This window comes from Pelophylax lessonae (assembly GCF_965119305.1).
Source record: "Pelophylax lessonae genome assembly, chromosome: 2".
Lineage (NCBI taxonomy): Eukaryota > Metazoa > Chordata > Amphibia > Anura > Ranidae > Pelophylax > Pelophylax lessonae.
The window spans coordinates 663,177,844-663,196,577 of record NC_138769.1 but is presented as its reverse complement, the minus strand read 5'-3'; the positions used below and the strand labels follow the sequence as shown (position 1 = coordinate 663,196,577).

The window sequence follows — 18,734 nt, the reverse complement described above, 5'->3', positions numbered from 1 at the left end:
TGAGTCAGAGGACTGCAAGCTAACCCATCTCCACCTTTGGAGAATACAAGGCAGTTCAACCCCTCCAAGGGCCCTCACCATTGTTGCATGTGTGGACATGCTGTGTTCTCCCAAAATAGTGCCATTAGGTATCCTTCCTGTCTTAAAATTACCTGCCTTCCTGTAGGCCCTAAACCCCAGTGCTGCGAGTGGTTCTTACTAGCATTTATTTTGCTGCCTGCCTGTAAGGCCAGAAGCCCAGTGCCGCAATATACTCCTGCCATTCTTGTAAAACTTGTATTCTTGTCTCTGTACTTACCTGCTATTCTTGCTGAAGTCAGAATGACTCCAGACCCAAGTACCAAGCTATCTCCCTTTGAAATTTTGATGGGGAGACCCTTCCCAACCCCATGAATCCATTTATTCTCATATCTAGAGATTTTGCAAGAGGAATATGTGGCAGAATTAATTAAAAAATTAAACAGTGATTATGGTGATATTTCGCTCTCGTTTCCTTTGCCAACAGGTGCATCAACCCACCCATTCAAGCCTGGAGACAGAGTCCTGGTGAAGGCCCCCCATAAGCTGACGTCGCTGGACCCCACGACTGCGGACCGGAGATTGTGACGAGCACCAGACGAATTCCAGTTGGATCCAGACAGACGGAAGCCCCACCTCTGGACCCCACGACTGCGGACCGGAGATTGTGACGAGCACCAGACGAATTCCAGTTGGATCCAGACAGACGGAAGCCCCACCTATGGACCCCACGACTGCGGACCGGAGATTGTGACGAGCATCAGACGAATTCCAGTTGGATCCAGACAGACGGATTGGTACAATGCCAACGGACACCCCTACTCCTGGAAGACTTCCCATTCGTGCAACAGTGGTATTCTTTGTAGAAAGCTTAGCACTAGTAGCCACTGTCTTGTTACTTGCAACATGTGCTCACCACCCGGAGAACCTCTCCTCATTTTGCCCTTTCTCACCCCAGGAAAGGAGAGAGACACGAGACATTCATGTCTCCACTTTACAGTTGAAGTCAAGCCTATTGGACACAAAGGACATTGTTTAACGTTGTAGCCGCCAGGGATTTAGTCTGACCGCTCTGATGATATGAGGGTCGAAAGGGAATTTTTTCCTCCCATTGAACGGGGGAGGTTTATTTTTGCCCTTTCCTGGCAAAGGCTTTAGGATTTGTAGTGACTTTATTGCCATGGTATGGAGTTTAGATTTTTCAGGCCATATATTCTTGCAAGCTATGACCCTCCCCATTGAACATGTCTGTTTTTGATTTGATAGAATTCTAAGAAGTTATATCCCTATGTGCACACAACCAATTCGCCAGCCTACATACACCTTAGAATATAATGTCACCTGTTTTGTGCAAGTCAGTTACCAATAGTATGACATGCACTCATACACTAACACAACCATGTCAAGAATGTTCAGCTCATTCATAGTTGGACATATATCCCAGGAGGGCACATAGTGCTATTCACAGACTCTAGGTGATCCCACCCTTATGAATAAGGTTGGGATCAAAGGTTGGGTTGAAAGAGTGTATCAACGTGCCTTACTAAAATATTATATTTCATATATACATTTCAGCTAGGGCCCATTCTACTATGGAATGTGGGCTCTTGCAAATGACATTAACGAGCCATTTGACACACCTTATTCATACACCCTGGACATCAGACAGTTGGATATTTTGCATATAGACGACAAGACATTGACAGGTGTTGACATGTTAAACACCTTTTCATTCATTCATTTGGACACTTAACAAGTTAGGGCTTCGCATAGAGATTACTGACACCACCTAAACACATTTGACAATTGCTTACATTAACACATGACAGCTGAACACAGACGGATCGGCTCTCCCACAAAACACAATTTCAGACACAAGACACCTCATATTGACACAGATGTATGGGGAACGCAAGAACCTTTTCATGTATTGTTTCTGTGAGAAATGTTCTATTGATAAGTTGACCCATGAATTGTAACTGGTTTAAACAGGGTTTTGCCGCCCAAATTTCCTTTAAATGTGTGAGCGAAACTTGAAATAAACAGATGTGTCTACACCTTGCTTAAGTGCTCTGTGTCGTCACACCTCCTGGCCGGAAGAGAGAGAATTCACTAAACAGGGGAAATTGGGACTGAAGGGCCGTATATCATCTTTTTAAATATCCTCCTGACAAGATTGAGCCAACAGTCTGGAACCAAGATGCTGCTCACCTTCTGCTGTGTTTGGGGTCATTGTCTTGTTGAAACAACCATTTCAAGGGCATTTATTCTTCAGCATAAAGCAACATGACCTCTTCAAGTATTTTGATGCATTCAAACTGGTCCATGATCCCTGGTATGCGATAAATAGGTCCAACACCATAGCATGAGAAACATCCCCATATCATGATGCTTGTACCACCCTGCTTAACTGTCTTTACAGTGTACTGTGGCTTGAATTCAGTGTTTGGGGTTTCTCTGACAAACTGTCTGCGGCCCCTAGACCCGAAAGACCAACCTTGCTTTCGTGAGTCCACAAAATGTTGTGCCATTTCTCTTTAGGTCAAAATTTGGGGGGGGGGGGGGGCGCAAACAGAAAAATGTAATAGGCATTGCTTTGTGGCAAAAAACGCTGTAAAAAATTGCGTGACTTTGAGGTTGCAAAAGTGTGAAAGGGGCCTTCAGTAATTAAGGTATAGTGTGCCCCCTTTCAATGCAGAGAGACCAGCGTGCCCCCTTTCAATGCACAGAGACCAGCGTGCCCCCTTGCAATGCACAGTGACCAGCGTGCCTCCTATTAATGCACAGTGGCCAGCGTGCCCCCTTTCAATGCACAGTGACCAGCGTTCCCCCTTTCAATGCAGTGACCAGTGTACATGCCCCCTTCAATGCAGTGACCAATGTACATGCCCCCTTCAATGCAGTGACCAGCGTACATGCCCCCTTCAATGCAGAGATCAGCGTACATGCCCCCAATGCAGAGACCAGCGTACATGCCCTCTTCAATGCAGAGATCAGCGTACATGCATCCAATGCAGTGACCAGCATACATGCCCCCAATGCAGTGATCAGCGTACATGCCCCCAGTGCAGTGACCAGCGTACATGCCCCCAATGTAGTGACCAGCGTACAGGCCCCCAATGTAGTGACCAGCGTACAGGCCCCCAATGTAGTGACCAGCATACATGCCCCCAATGCAGTGACCAGCATACATGCCCCCAATGCAGAGATCAGTGTGCGTGCCCCCAATGCAGTGACCAGCATACATGCCCCCAATGCAGAGATCAGCATGCGTGCCCCCAATGTAGTGACCAGCGTACATGCCCCCAATGCAGTGACCAGCATACATTCCCCCAATGCAGAGATCAGCGTGCGTGCCCCCAATGTAGCGACCAGCATACATTCCCCCAATTCAGAGATCAGCGTGCGTGCCCTCTTATTTACCTGGAGCAGCAGCGGCGGCGATCGGCTTCTCCTCTGTCCCGGTGGCGCGTCTCCTCCAGTCCTTCCGCTCCCGCCTCCTCCTCGGCAGATGGCATGGGGTTTGCCTTGCGGCCAATCAGGAAGTGCGTATCAGACCCCCCGGGTCCACCCTTTGCATCGCCCTATTAGAGCCTCTGGCTCTAATCAGGTGATGCAAACAAAAAAAAAAAAAAAAATCCCCATTGAACTCCATGCGTCCGGCCGCCACTGCTTTAGGTCAGTCAATGTGTTCTTTGGCAAATTGTAACCTCTTCAACACATGTTGTTTTTTCAACAATGGAACTTTGCGGGGGCTTCTTGCCGATAGCTTGGCTTCACATAGGCGTCTTCTAATTGTTACAGTACTCACAGGTAACTTTAGACCCTATTTGATCTCCCTGGAGCTGATCATTGGCTGAGTCTGCCATTTTGGCTATTCTTACATCCATTTGAATGGTAGTTTTACATTTTCTTCCACGTCTTTCATGTTTTGGTTGCCATTTTAAAGCATTTGAGATCATTTTAGCTGAGCAGCCTGTCCGTTTCTGCACTTCTTTGTTTTCCCCTCTCCAATCAACTTTTTAATCAAAGCACACTATTCTTCTGAAGAATGTCTGGAAGGATCCCTTTTACTCAGAGAATTTCAGAGAGAAATGCACTATACCCAGCATGTACAACATTTCCTGCCTTCGTCCTTAAAATGATTTTAAAGCCTTAAGGTTTTTCACCCTAATGCATTCTATGCATTAAGGTGAAAAACCTTCTGTGCTGCAGCAGCCCTAGAACCCCCCCCCCCTTTTCCTAAAGTCCATCCGATCCAACGATGTGCACGAGTGGCTTCCGTCACTATCTCTTACCTCATTGGATAGATTGAATTGGCTCCCACTGCTGTTAATCAAATCCGGTGAGCAGGGCCATGGACGCAGTGGCGGGAATCGTGAGCGAGCACGCATTGGTGATTTCCCCCGGGGCACCTGATAAAGAGGAGGGGTCTGGAGTTCTGCTGGGGGTCCCCAAAATTAAGGGGATCAGGGCCGTTCTGTGCAAAACCATTGCACAGAGTAGGTAAGTATAACATGTTCGTTATTTAAAAAAAAAAAAAAAACCAAAGCTTTATAACCATTTTGAATTACCTCACTAATTTAACTCCACACTGCTATTATTTTGAACATGCCCCTTTCAATTAATGATTCCACTACACAGAATCAGCTGCATGCATGTCATGATTGTTGGATCTGTTGGTTTTCTATTAGGGCCCTTCACACGGGCTGTCCGATCAGGTCCACCTCTCAGTTTTTCAGACGGACCTGATCAGACCCTCCTCTATGGAGTGGCGGATATCAGCGGACAGACACCTGCCGCCATCGGATCCGATCCTGCCCCGCAAGGGCTAGATGGATGGTGGCCCTATTTTCTTTCTGTCGGGCGGATCGGATAGGATGGGATGGAAACAGACAGGTAGTCCGTTTCCATCGGTTTTCCCAACAGACGACTGCCCAGCGAGGTGGACTGGACCTGTCATCCAACTGCTCGGCAGGGATCAGCAGAGCCATATATTTGCCATGTAGAAATACAATTTTTACCAAAAACAGTGATTGATTTTGTAAGTGATGTTGGACTGCTATTATTTTGAACACAACTGTAATTGCTTATAAAGGATCAGCTTGAAATTGGTTTCAATTTGTTAGTATATTTACATCTGCTTTTATATTTAACGATATACTCACCCCTTCCAGACTGAGAATGCTGCTGTCTGCTGTGCCCCGTTGTCAGGAAGCTAGGTCAGCTAATACTAATTCTTCTGCAACTAATGCTAACTCTTCTGCAGCTAATGCTAATTCTTCTGCAACTAATGCTTATTCCCATATAGCTAATGCTTGTGCATGTGTACCAGCACACAGACGAGGCCAGGCTAATATCCAGCATGCACTGACACGTAGGCGCATTGCGCATGTCTTTGCACATTGGCGCCAAACGGCCTATTTAAAAGAGATCCTTATGGATGCTAGCTGCTGGATGTTCTTTAGCTTCCCCTGTCCTGTGTTCCTGTATTCTTACCTGTGCTGACTGATCTTCCGCAGCTGACCCGGTTTGTTCATAACCTCGCTCTGTGGATTCTGACCTCGCCTTGCCTTTGACTGACTATTTTCTACCTGATTGCCTGGTTCTGACTTCAGATTGCTACTTGACCTTACTCTGCCTGCTTCCCTTGTACAAACCCGGCCTGCCTCCGTACCACCCTGCTGTATGACTTCCCTGACTGTGGCGGTCACCTTCTATCAAGCTACCAGCACCTGTGCTTCTTTGAGCTTTGTACCTCTGTCACCACATTCAGGTGTGCTCAGACCAGAGCCGCAAGGGAAGCCCTCTCGCCAACTCGGCCTCCAATCAAGGTATGTGACACCTGTGCTCCTTCATCCAGAGTGTAGGCACTCTATTACAGTGGGTGTGCTACTGGCTAGACCACAAGGTAAAAACTATTGGAAAAAGCCAAAAAAAGAAAACGAATGTAGCCGCCAAATCTAGGGATTGGTAAGCTGCAATATATTACATTTTTGATTTGGGTGTAATACCGCTTAAGTCTATGCATATACCAACTTTCTGAAAGTTTTTTTTTTTTTTTTACCTTGCTATGCACTATCATGAAGAGTTGGAAGAAAGTGTGTGAGGTCAGGCAGCTTACTGTGCAGCAACTTTAAATCTTAAAGAGTTACTAAACCCAGAGCCCTGCCCTCACTATATCTAGTGTCCCACAGTACACAAAATATGGAAATGCAATTATTCTAGTAAATATAAACGGCTAAATACCTTTTCTCATCATCAGTATATAGCAGTCTTGTGACTTCTAACAGTGTCTGGTTAAAGCTTGTAGGAGGAGTTTTCATTCTCCCATGATTGTCCTATGGGGCTGCAGGACCCCTGACCCTCTGTCTGGACAGTGCTGATTGGCTCTGTGCTGATCACATGCATCCTCCCAAGAAAAAAAAAACTCTCTAGCAATACACACCAAACTGAGTATGTGCAGACTGACGCCACTAACTCTGCCTTATCTGGACATGCTTTGGGGGCAATGAAAAGAGGGGAGGGTCTGTGCATACAGGATCAAACAGCCTTTTTACACAATGCAGAGGAATAACCCCTTAGGTTCCACAGTGAATATAACAAGCATGCTTTACTGCATATAGAGACTGATTTTACTGTTGTGGGTTTAGTAACACTTTAAGGATAACTATCCTTTCTTAATTGAAGCAGCCCCCTCCCGGAAGCACAATGGAGACCCAGTCCATTGTTCTCTGTGCAAAAACTGCCATCCAGATCTCCTTGGACCCACGTGCCCCTTGCACAGTGTAAGCAGCATTGTTGCTTGGAGCACTGTGCAGGGGCGTGTTAGTGTGCCACTGGAGAAGGGCTGCTATTCATTTGGACATCTGCAAAAAAAAATTACAAACAGGTAACTTTACATACAGTCCCACTTCATAGGATAGCTAAAAAATAAGGCTACAATGGGCCTTTAATTTAGCCTCCTCCACCACATTTTATATTGCCACACTGTTAAACTCTTTGCTGCAGGCTAAATATTTAATTCAGTCCCATGGAGAAGTTATCTGTTGTTGGGATGCATGATAGGCAACCTAATAAGTAATAAATGAGATTTGCATGCTATAATAAATGAGATTTCTTCTACATATAATGAGAAGAGCTGCCGGACAAAAGAAACATAATGCCAGCTCAGAAGAAAATAATCTTTACTATATCAATCTGCATATCAGCTTTAATCTTATTTTAACTAAAGTTCAGATGGGGTACAAAAATAGCCATCATGCACAACACTCAGAACCTCATCTCAGATGTGCGTTGTCGTGCTGGTGGGATGATCAATGCTAAGGAAGACGATGTAAAAATACATGACTACTGTATATAACTAAATAATTTAACAATTCAGCTGTAAAGCAACATTAAGTACAATATATGTCAACTAAGCAGCTTCAAACTGCTACAAGTCATGTTAATACAGTAAACTGCTTTTGGAAATTTCCACGTGCATTTATAATTTAGCAGTACACATCATCCTGATTGTGTCTACTATATGTAATAAGTGTGAGTGAATTGATTTTTTTAGCCTTGTATGATTAAGGTTCAGATCACATTAAGCCATGAGGGTGTTATTTAGAGATCCAGTGAAAATGGCCTGTTGGTAATAATATGTATGCATGGCATAAATGGCATTTAGTGTCTCAATCTGTAAAGGTGCCAGTTGGTAGCAAATCAATGTGGTTGATTTACAAAGGCCCAGTTCGCGCTGATGCAACATACGCTCCGACTTTGGAAGCACATGTCACAGCAGAAGTCGCACCCCATTTAGTACAATAGAACAGTTCTAATAGGAGCAACTTGAGTCGCTCCAACTTCGAAAAAGGTTCCTGCACTTCTTTTGGTCCCACTTTGGAACGGCTTGCATTGACTTCTGTTAAAGAAGTTGTATGCAAGTCATGCAAAAGTCGCGCTAGAGTTTGGCTTAAAAGTTGTACGAAACGCACACAACTTTCAAGCCGTGCCAGTGTGAACCGGGGCTAAAACTGGAGCACTTAGAATCTGGTGCAGCTGTGCATGGTAGCCATTTAGCTTTCAATTTCAGCTTGTTCAATTAAGCTTGGGCAATACAACCTGGAAGCTGATTGCTTTCCATGCAGAGCAGCACCAGATTTTGCACGCTCCAATTTTTGGAAATCCCCCCCAATATGCAAGACAGAATGAATGAGTTCTTGGATTATAGGAATGTTACACTGGTGTTGCATGTGTGCAATAATTTTTTATGAACATCTTCAGTCTTGGGTTGTGCCAAACAGCTGAAGGAAAAATGTGAAGATGTAAATGATATCCAGATAGATGTTGAGGGCTCCAAAGATGTACTCCTCAGGGCTGAGTGTGAACCGCCGGCTTCCCATCAATATCTGGGTGTCAAAAGCCAAGAACTGTGGAAAGGAAACAAAACTATAATAAGCAAACCAGAAAGTGTACAGCATCTCAGTGCCTACTGTGAGGACATGATTGCGGCAAATATGATGGTATCGCATGTTGATAATGACATCACTAAGGCAGGCCATAGATTATATGGGTGGCAGGAAAGAAAATTGCTTGAGTCCCCCATCAACAAAGTCCGTGTTGATTGGGGAATGCCTCCCACAGTGCCAATTATGTTCTGTTGGCAGGAAGCCTTTCCAGCTGACAGAACACAATGATCACTATACCAGCCTGCAGTAATCACATGCAAAAAATCCAACAGTCTTGTTGAACGTAAGTTGATCAATGAATTGACTTCAGTACAACCAGCCTGCCTATAGTTGGTTCAAAACCGGGTGAGATTCGAACTACCTATCGCTGGCCTAAGGCTAAGCTAATGTCAAAAAATATGATCAGATTTCCTATGCATTCAGCCTGGGTTTAGACTAGATGCGGTGCAAATTCACAGCGCATTTGCTGCAGATTCTGCACCGCATTTACATTGCAATGTGTCCATGTGAACGGATTGCGGAGTTTATATTAGGTTAACAATACCCCACAGTGGGTTTGCCAAACGCATCGCGATTTGCAGAATCAGATTGCATGGGTGTGAACACCCAAATAATTCTATTCTAGTCTAGGCAAAAAAAGGGTCCTGCAACAGTTTGGTGTGAATGTGTTGCGATTTGAGCCAACAAATCCATGGCTCAAATCGCACCCCAGAAACACTGCATGTAATTCGCACAGGCTAAATCTGAAATCTGGGGCAAGAAAATATATATTTTTATACATTTTCTATCTAAAAATAAATTACCTCTTGTGATGATATTGCAAACTGAGTACCCTAAAAACTGTGTAAGACAAGGTATACGCTTGTGTGGCTCTGCGAACCTTGTTTTGCTTGGGCACAGCAGCCAATTCATTTAATGGTCTGCTGTGCCTCCAGAAAACACAGGGAAACCTGCACCTTTCTGACAATGCAGCCCACACAGAACTTGCAAGTGCAGTGCGTTTCCCAGTGCAGGAAAACCATGCTGCATTTTCCAGTTTGTGGGGGTGGCATTAGGGTTAATGGTTCCCTTTACGCATCCCCTGAGCGGCAGTGTGTTTTCTGTACGAGCAGCTGGGTGAACAGATGTGGACCTGCAGTGGCAACTACCCGCACAAGTGTGGTCCTATCCTAAGAAGACACAGGGCAGTCATGTTGTTTAAAATTCATAAGTCATGGCAGCAGTAACCCCCCCCCCCCCTTTAAGGACATGACTTCATCAGTACTGCCTCTTCTACAATTAACAAACATTATGCTTAATGCTTTAGGCAGGGGACTGGGAGATAGGGAGGAACCTGAAACTGCCCAAAATGTCTTGGTATGCTGATGCCTCATGAGTTCCCTTCATTCGAACTAAGGGCCAAGCCCAACTCCTGAAAAAAAAAAACCCACACCATAATCCCCCCCTCCGCCAAATGATTTGGACCAGTGCACAAAGCAAGGTCCATAAAGCATGGTTTGGTGAGTTTGGGGTGGAGAAACTTGACTGTCCTGCACAGAGTTCTGACCTCAACTCGATAGATTACCTTTGGGATGAATGGGATTAGAGTGGAGACTGCAAGTCAGATTTTCTCATCCAACATCAGTGCCTGACCTCACAAATGTGCTTCTGGAAGAATGGTCAAACATTCCCATAGACACACTCCTAAACCTTGTGGGCAGCCTTCCCAGAAGAGTTGAAGCTGTTATAGCTGCAGAGGGTGGGCCAACTCAATATTGACCCCTACCAATTAAGACTGGGAAGCCATTAAAGATCATGTGTGTGTAAAGGCAGGCGTCCCAATACTTTTGACAATAAAATGTATGTGTAGATGTAAATCTACACATGTATATATATTTTACTAATGTACTATTTTTTTTTTTGGATCTATTCATTTGGGCTACCTGATTGGAACTGGGTTAGATCATCTGTGTCACACAATGGGTGGGCTCGGGATGCACTGCTCTGTGCCCCGGGTCCACCCTTTGCATCGCCCTATTAGAGCCTCCAGCTCTAATCAGGTGATGCAAAAAAAAAAAAAAACCCCATTGAACTCCATGCGTCCGGCCGTCACTGCTTTAGGTCAGTCAATGTGTTCTTTGGCAAATTGTAACCTCTTTAGCACATGTTGTTTTTTCAACAATGGAACTTCGCGGGGGCTTCTTGCCGATCGCTTGGCTTCACATAGGAGTCTTCTAATTGTTACAGTACTCACAGGTAACTTTAGACCCTATTTAATCACCCTGGAGCTGATCATTGGCGGAGTCTGCCATTTTGGCTATTCTTACATCCATTTGAATGGTAGTTTTCCATTTTCTTCCACGTCTTTCATGTTTTGGTTGCCATTTTAAAGCATTTGAGATCATTTTAGCTGAGCAGCCTGTCAGTTTCTGCACTTCTTTGTTTTCCCCTCTCCAATCAACTTTTTAATCAAAGCACACTATTCTTCTGAACAATGTCTGGAAGGATCCCTTTTACTCAGAGAATTTCAGAGAGAAATGCACTATACCCAGCATGTACAACATTTCCTGCCTTCGTCCTTAAAATGATTCTAAAGCCTTAAGGTTTTTCACCCTAATGCATTCTATACATTAAGGTGAAAAACCTTCTGTGCTGCAGCATCCCTAGACCCCCCCCCCCCCTTTTCCTAAAGTCCATCCGATCCAACGATGTGGTTTTCTTTCCAAAGAAAAAGTGGTTGCTAATGCGAACATCTGCAAACACTCATCCAGCGCTCTGCCTGTCTTGAGTTACTTATGCTTACTCAGATAGCACAAATTACCGCAAAACATCCACAAATATGATCAGCAGCTACTATAAAAAAATGTTTGAATCTCAAAATAATGTCATTAAAAAAGCACATCCAATCGCATTTACATAACAACACTTAGCAGCGCTAGTGTGTTCTTGTTACACACTATCATTAATTCCCCTCAAGGTGTGCAAATAAATGAAAGAGACTGTGCATAAAGTTCTTAAGGGTCCTGGCATTAATACATAAAGTCCATATAGGTCATCCCATTGGTGCTCCTCTGTGTGTTTATGGTGCTATCAAAACTGTGTCTTCCTTCACCACGCCACGTGTGCTCCCATTGCCTTAAAGGAGAGCACACGTGGCGTGGTGAAGGAAGACAAGAACACACAAGTGCTGCTAAGTGTTGTTATTTAAATGCGATTGGATGTACTTTTTTAATGACGTTATTTTGAGATTGATAAAACACAGTGGACCAACACCAGCAGATGACATGGCTCCCCAAATTATCACAGACTGTGGAAAATTTTGCATTTCATTTGGAAATCAAGGTCCCAGAGTCTGGAGAGGCACATAATCCAAGTTGCACAAGGTCCAGTGTGAAGTTTCCACAGTCAGTGATGATTTGGGGAGCCATGTCATCTGCTGGTGTTGGTCCACTGTGTTTTGTCAAGTCCAAAGTCAGTGCAGCCCTCTACCAGGAAAGTCTAGAGCACTTCATGCTTCCCTCTGCTAACCAGCTTTATGAACATGCTGATTTCATTTTCCAGCAGGACTTGGCACCTGTCCACACTGCCAAAAGTACCAATACCTGGTTTAATGATCATAGTATCACTGTGCTTGATTGGCTGCAAACTTGCCTGACCTAAACTCCATCTGTGGGGTATTGCCAGGAGGAAGATGACAGACACCAGACCCAACAATGTAGACGAGCTGAAGGCTGCTATCAAAGCAATCTGGGCTTCCATATCACCTCAGCAGTGCCACAGGCTGATCACCTCCATGCCACCCTGCATTGATAAAGTTATTCATGCAAAAGGAGCCCCGACCAAGTATCGAGTACATACTATACTGTACATTGACATACTTTTTAGTGAGCCAACATTTCTGTATTAAAAATCCTATTTTTTTTTATTGATCTTTATGTAATATACTTTTCTGTGATACAGAATTTTGAGTTTTCACTAGCTGTAAGCCATAATAATCAAAATTAAAAAAAAGAAAAGACATGACCGGCGCTAGGAGGAACGAACTAAGCAGAGGGCATACATGACTGGGTGAAAGGGTCAAGTGGGGGATAAAAGTAGGTGGTCTGTTAGGGTACTTACCTTATTGGTCAGTGGTCCGGGTAGGGGGTGGAGCTGTTGAAATATAGCTTCAGGGTAGGAGGGGTCAGGTCAATCTCGCAGGAGAAAGCGTGGAAGAAAGTCCCTCCCTCCCGCCCTATTGTTTGTTTTTCGGTGGGGTGAACTCTTTTCTGGGGGGTATGTCATTTTTGCTTCTAAAGGGGGGCAGTTTGGGGTCCTTGACAGGGGTTCATCAAACTGTTTTTTTGGGAAAAATGGTGGGGACCCATCCGAGGTATGGCGTCCACTAATTGGTACAGGTGGGTGTCTGAGGTCGGCTGTGTTAGTCTCCTAGGCCGTGCTTAGCGGCTGGGGAAGTGACTAAGCCAAATGGTGACCCAGACACAGAAGTTGGTTATATGGTACTGTCAAGGACCTACAAACAAGAGTATCTGGGTTATTGTTATATTGTTATTTCAGTGTTTTATATTTTGTTATTTAATAAAAGGCCATGTCGGCCATTTTTTACTCCAAGTTTGAGTAGTGTGTTTATTATAGAGTTATAAGTTTGGTGTGGGTATGGGGGGATAGGAGGTACTTATAGGAGTTCAGCACGGGAGCTCTGATCTACCCAGATCATGCTTGAAAATTATCACTTTGTGTGTTACCCATCTATATAAAATATACACTGCCTGGCCAAAAAAAAAAAGTTGCCACCAAAAAAAAGGTCACACACTCTAATATTTTGTTGGCTTTGATTACGGCATGCATTTGCTGTGGCATTGTTTTGATAAGCTTCTGCAATGTCACAAGATTTATTTCTGTCCTGTGTTGCATTCATTTTTCACCAATATCTTGTATTGATGATTCGAGAGTCGGACCAGTGCGCAAAGCCTTCTCCAGCACATCCCAAAGATTCTCAATGGGGTAAAGTTCTGGACTCTGTGGTGGCCAATCCATGTGTGAAAATGAGGTCTCATGCTCCCTGAACCACTTTTTCACAATTTGAACCCGATGAATCCTGGCATTGTCATCTTGGAATATGCCCGTGCCATCAGGGAAGAAAAAATCCATTGATGGAATAACCTGGTCATTCAGTATATTCAGGTAGTCAGCTGACCTCATTCCTTGGGCACATGCAGTAACTATCCTATAGGATAGTTATTGATGTTCGAATTTTATGAGATGTACCTGTATATATGTGAGTCTGCACTTCCAATTGCAGAGCGGGCATGCGCACCGCTGGCGGGTCGCTCCTGCTGTGAATATTCATACAGCATGCTTGATATTTTTCCCAATTTGTGAGTACAATACTGTTATGTGCTTTTAATAAATGTTTTTTTTTTTGTTAATGCTCTTGGCGTTTGCGCCCTCTTGTGTATATTTATTCAAAGTAGAAGCCTATCTGCGGGTGCCAGGCACTGGATGTCCGCCGACAACCGCAGATCATCAGTAAAATACACAGAACAGGGATCTGCCTATGTAAACAAGCAGGGAACAAAATCCATCTCTTGCCTTAGTAAACGCACCTAACACAGTACACAAAAACACTGGCTAGGCATACATTTAAGCCTTTGATTGGCCTAGATGTTTAACCCCTTCCCAGCTAGTGTTATTAGTATAGTGACAGTGCTAATTTTTAGCACTGCTCACTGTATCAGTGTCACTGGTTCCCGCAAAGTTTTAAAGGTGTCAGAGAGTGTCTGATTGTCTGCTGCAATATGGCAGTCCCGCTATAAGTCGCTGATCGCCGCCATTACTAGTATAATAAAATAAAACAAATAAATAAAAATTCCATAAATGTATCCCCTAGTTTGTAGACGCTATAACGTTTGAGTAACCAACCAATATACGCTGGTTGGGAATTTTTCTTTACCAAAAACATGTAGCTGAATTCATATTGTCCTAAATGTATGAAGAAATTCGATTTTTTAATTTTTATTATTGGTTATGTTTTATAGCAGAAAGTAAAAAATATTGTTTTTCTTTCTTTTTGTTTCAAAATCGTTGGTCTTTTTTTGTTTATAGCACAAAAAATAAAAAACACAGTGGTGATCAAATACCACCAAAAGAAAGCTTTATTTGTGAGAACAAAATTACACCTATAGGAGGAGACGAGCCCGTGATGTCACACCGCGACCATTTAGATTGTGTGGTGAGTTGTGTTTAATGTTGGAAATTTGATGCTTGCTTTTTTGTAAAGTCGTGTAAGTATTTTTAATCTCCTTTTCTGTGCTTTTAAATAAATATTGAGATAGAGAGCACTATGGTTCTGCCTCTTGTATTTTTTTATCATGCAGTCTTGCCATTGACTGATTATGGTGTAAGGACAGAGAACACTGTGCAATCAGGACCAGGAGGAGGAGAAGATTACTACAAGTGAGTGGGACCCTGTAATGGGCTCTTATATGGAATTGAGCAGGTTTTTCAAAAAGGTGGATGTTCACTTGACACTAGATGAAGATAGAAGATTTTTGAATCACTTATCACACAGTAGAGTTGTGCTGCACTTTTTTTGTGTTATATTTAGTATAGGTGTATATGTACTGTGGGAATTCATGCCTTCAACTGCTGTGTGAGTAAACCTGAGACTAAGAATTTTTATGTTTACAGGATAGGTTCACCTTTAGCAATCGGTTACATGTTACCCCCCTTATTTAGTCTATAACATGCAACATGTTGCTAAAGACAGAACACCCTTGCCCCCTGAGGTCCCCTTTTCTGACATTGAGCCGGGGTTCCTCCCTCCACAGCCGCTGTCACAGTAAAAATTGGTGTGGTTGTGTTGAGCTCTACCTGCACAGCCCCACCATTCATTCACAGTTTTCTGTGAATGTATAAACTACAAGTCCCTTCCACCACCACCGCAGGCAGCTTAAAGTTCTCAATAGACTGCGATTGTACTGATCAGTGCACCTGTAGTCTGCTACATTTTCCTCCAGCTTTCTAATTGAAAGCCCATATAGAGATACAGGCAGAAAGTTAGAGGGAGAGTAGGCAGGAGCTTGACACTGCAACTGTGCAACACTTTGCAAGCTCCTGTGGCAAATATAATAAATGCACCTATTTTACTTGCAAAAATATGTACATTTATTACTTTTTACTTAAAGGTGAACTTAGCCTTTCAATTATTGGTCCCCTATCATCCCCTAAGAAATTTCCGCATGTGTACAATACAGAAAAAGCACTTGTACTTACCAGAGTAAATACAATGGCTCCCAGTGCTGCATAGACTGCATGAAGCCATGGCACCTGAAAGGGAAAGTCAAGAATGCACTCAATTAATGGTTTGTAATATAATGTTATGATAATTTCAATACTGCTAATTATCAATTATGGTTGTTTGGTGACAGATAAAGTACAGTAAGGGTGGATTTATGGAAAGACAAGTCCATGGTCTAAAGTGGCAAGAGTTGTATATGTATACCTTAACTATGACCTTCTCTTACTTGTTCTATTTTAGTTTGGTAAATATAGAAAAGCATTTTCACACTACAGAGTTTTCTCCATGATCCCCTCCCTAGATTTCCCGAGTGTTATCCAAGGTCCTGGCAGGGGCTGAGGAAGCCAGACACAGTCTTCAAACACTGGGGTTTATTTACTAAAGGCAAATCCACTGTGCACTACTAGTGCACTCGCTGAAGACCTGAGGGGGACATGCAAGGAAAATAAAAAAACAGCATTTTTGCTTGCACATGATTGGATGATAGAAATCAGCAGAGCTTCCCCTCATTTCAGATCTTCCCCTCAGATCTACAGTGACTGCACTTCCAAGTGCACTTGCTGTGCACAGTGGATTTGCCCTTAGTAAATAAACCCCACTGTTAATGCAGATCTTCCTTACCCCCTGCCAGGACACTGGCTGACAGCAGGTCTGTGAGCATCTACATGCCACCTGTTTGGGATTTCACACATTATTCATACTGGGCTGTGGCTCCCCAAGTAACCCAGATAGTCTCACACAAATCTGTCGCAGGAGCTGCGGGCGGCTGTCTGGGAGAAGGTTCAACATCACTGGGGGGCAGGGCGATGATGTCAGCAAGAACAATTTGGACAAACAACACACTGTTCTCTGCAGCACGCTATGCGCACTGCATTTCTACTCTCCTTGGGGCACCCAAAGGTGTCTCAGGCCGCTAAAGTGTTCAGGTTTGGCCTGAAGCAAAGGAGTGTGTCATACAGTATAAGGCAGCATGGCAGCAAAAATATAAAACAACATGAGTACTTACATATTTAAAGGGGATCAGGATGACAAGGAAGAGGCCACTGAAGAAAAGAACCATAACGAGCACAAAGAGAACACCATGACAGGAAGTAAAATCCACCTACAAAAGCAGAAAAAAAATTGATTGCAAACCTCACTTTACAACCTCTGGTGTAGGAGCAGGGGTCGAAGCAGTTGCCACTGGGATTGGGCCACTGCTACAGGAGAGCCTAGGCAGGTCACCATCCCTTTACTAAGCTAAACTGATTTATTGTTATTGCAGAGAGCCACGTGGCTACAATTATGTGTCCCTATATGCCTTCCCTGTGTTGGTGGTCTTGTGCCATTACAAATCACATAACCAAATCCATGGGGTACATGGTGAAGCATAATTTTGCCAAGGGCTCCTACCCTTATAGTTTTATGCCTGCATGCAACTAGATTCATACCTGTAGATAAAAATGTAGCATTTTGCTGCAAAAAAGTGTTTGGTGCTGTTTCTGTTTTTTTTTTTTGTTAGTTTAGTCCTATATAAATTTAAATACAATTACTTTTTTAAAGAAAAAAATATTTGTAGACGTAAGGCATGTCCATTTACCTAAAACTAAAAACCCCAAAACGTTATTTAAAAATGAACTCAAGGTGGGTACAGAAAACAATGTATTTTGAAATTTAAGTAAAGTAAATGCTTGACTTTGACTTGATTTCGGCCTCTTGTAATCCCCTATACAGAGGCATTCAGATTGGGAGAGGGAAGGGTGGCATTATGGTCCAACCAAGTATCATACTTTCATATGTGCTGTCAAGCAACATGCTGACTGGTGAGAGCAGAAAGATGGCCTCAAAAGCTTGTTGATGCTCCTTAGCTATCCATTCACTGGCCAGGGGCAAGAAGGTGACCCAGCTGTTTTGCTTAACTGCAGCAGAGAAAAGTCAGGTCACCGGCTGGCTGTGTTTTCTGTCAGGGCAGCATATAGTTCAGCATTGGGTTGACAGAAATACAAATCCTTTTGCAAGCAAAGCAGCATTTATATATTTATTTTAGAGGGTTAGCAGTTTTACCTAAAGTTCAGCTTTATTATTATTTTTTTTACATTAATCAACAGAAATGAAATTATGAAATAGAGGTATGGCTTCATTCGGTGGGTACGGTATGTGAGTAGCAGCTTAATAAAGGGAAAAGGCAACTGTGTTTGAGCCTTTAATTTTAAAGAGGAGTTCCAGTCTCCCCCCCAAAAAATAAAAGTCAGCAGCTAAAAATACTGTAGCTGCTGAATTTTGAAATAAAGGCACTTACCTGTCCAAGGATCCAGCAATGTCCTGCCGCGATGATCTGACCGGAAGTGGGAGCGCGTACCTGACGAAACCGCTCCCAAAAAAAGTGGCAAATGTGAAAGTGTGGGGGGGGGGGGGGGCAGGGGTTGCAAACAAGCGGAACTTCACCTTTGAGTGAAGTTCCACTTTAACCACTTGCCGACCGCCGCAAGTACATATACTGCGGCGGTCAGCCCCTCACAGGCAGAGTGACGTATCGGTATGTCACTAGTCCCAATCGGTCACAGACCCCCCCCGCGCGTGTGACCGGCGGACCCGATGTCCGCCGGTCACTCAGCGATCGTCGGGGGAGAGGGAGAAAGTCAGGCGGCTAGTGTAAACAAGCCGCCTGTCATTCTCCCCTGTGTAGAAACAATGATCATACGGTTCTACTATGTAGGACCATTGATCATTGTTCCTACAGCTCAAGCCACAGCCAATCACAGTTAGAATCACGCCCCTAGGGACACACACAGCCCCTCCCTCTCAAATAAAGTTAACCCCTTCACTGCCAGTGTAATTTTACAGTAACAGTGCATATATATATAGCAATGATTATTGTAGAAATGTCACTGGTAACCCCAAAAGTGTCAAAAATGTCAGTCAAGGGTCCGATCTGTCCGCCGCAATGTCGCAGTACCGCAAAAAAAAATCACAGATCGCCGCCATTACGCGTTAAAAAAAAAAAA

At 43.7% G+C, this 18,734-nt stretch overlaps 1 protein-coding gene across 1 annotated transcript in view; it reads right to left on the bottom strand.

Annotated features, from left to right (window-relative positions):
- Nucleotides 1–8,007: 8,007 nt before the first annotated feature.
- Nucleotides 8,008–18,734, bottom strand: part of FAIM2 (Fas apoptotic inhibitory molecule 2) — a 47,325-nt gene continuing 36,598 nt past the window's right edge. The window contains exons 10-12 of the mRNA XM_082246044.1: nucleotides 16,757–16,852; nucleotides 15,726–15,779; nucleotides 8,008–8,432 (exon numbers count right to left, since the gene is read on the bottom strand). Coding sequence (XP_082102170.1) covers nucleotides 8,283–8,432; nucleotides 15,726–15,779; nucleotides 16,757–16,852 — 300 coding nt within the window. The 3' untranslated portion in view covers nucleotides 8,008–8,282. The remainder of the gene's footprint in view (nucleotides 8,433–15,725; nucleotides 15,780–16,756; nucleotides 16,853–18,734) is intronic.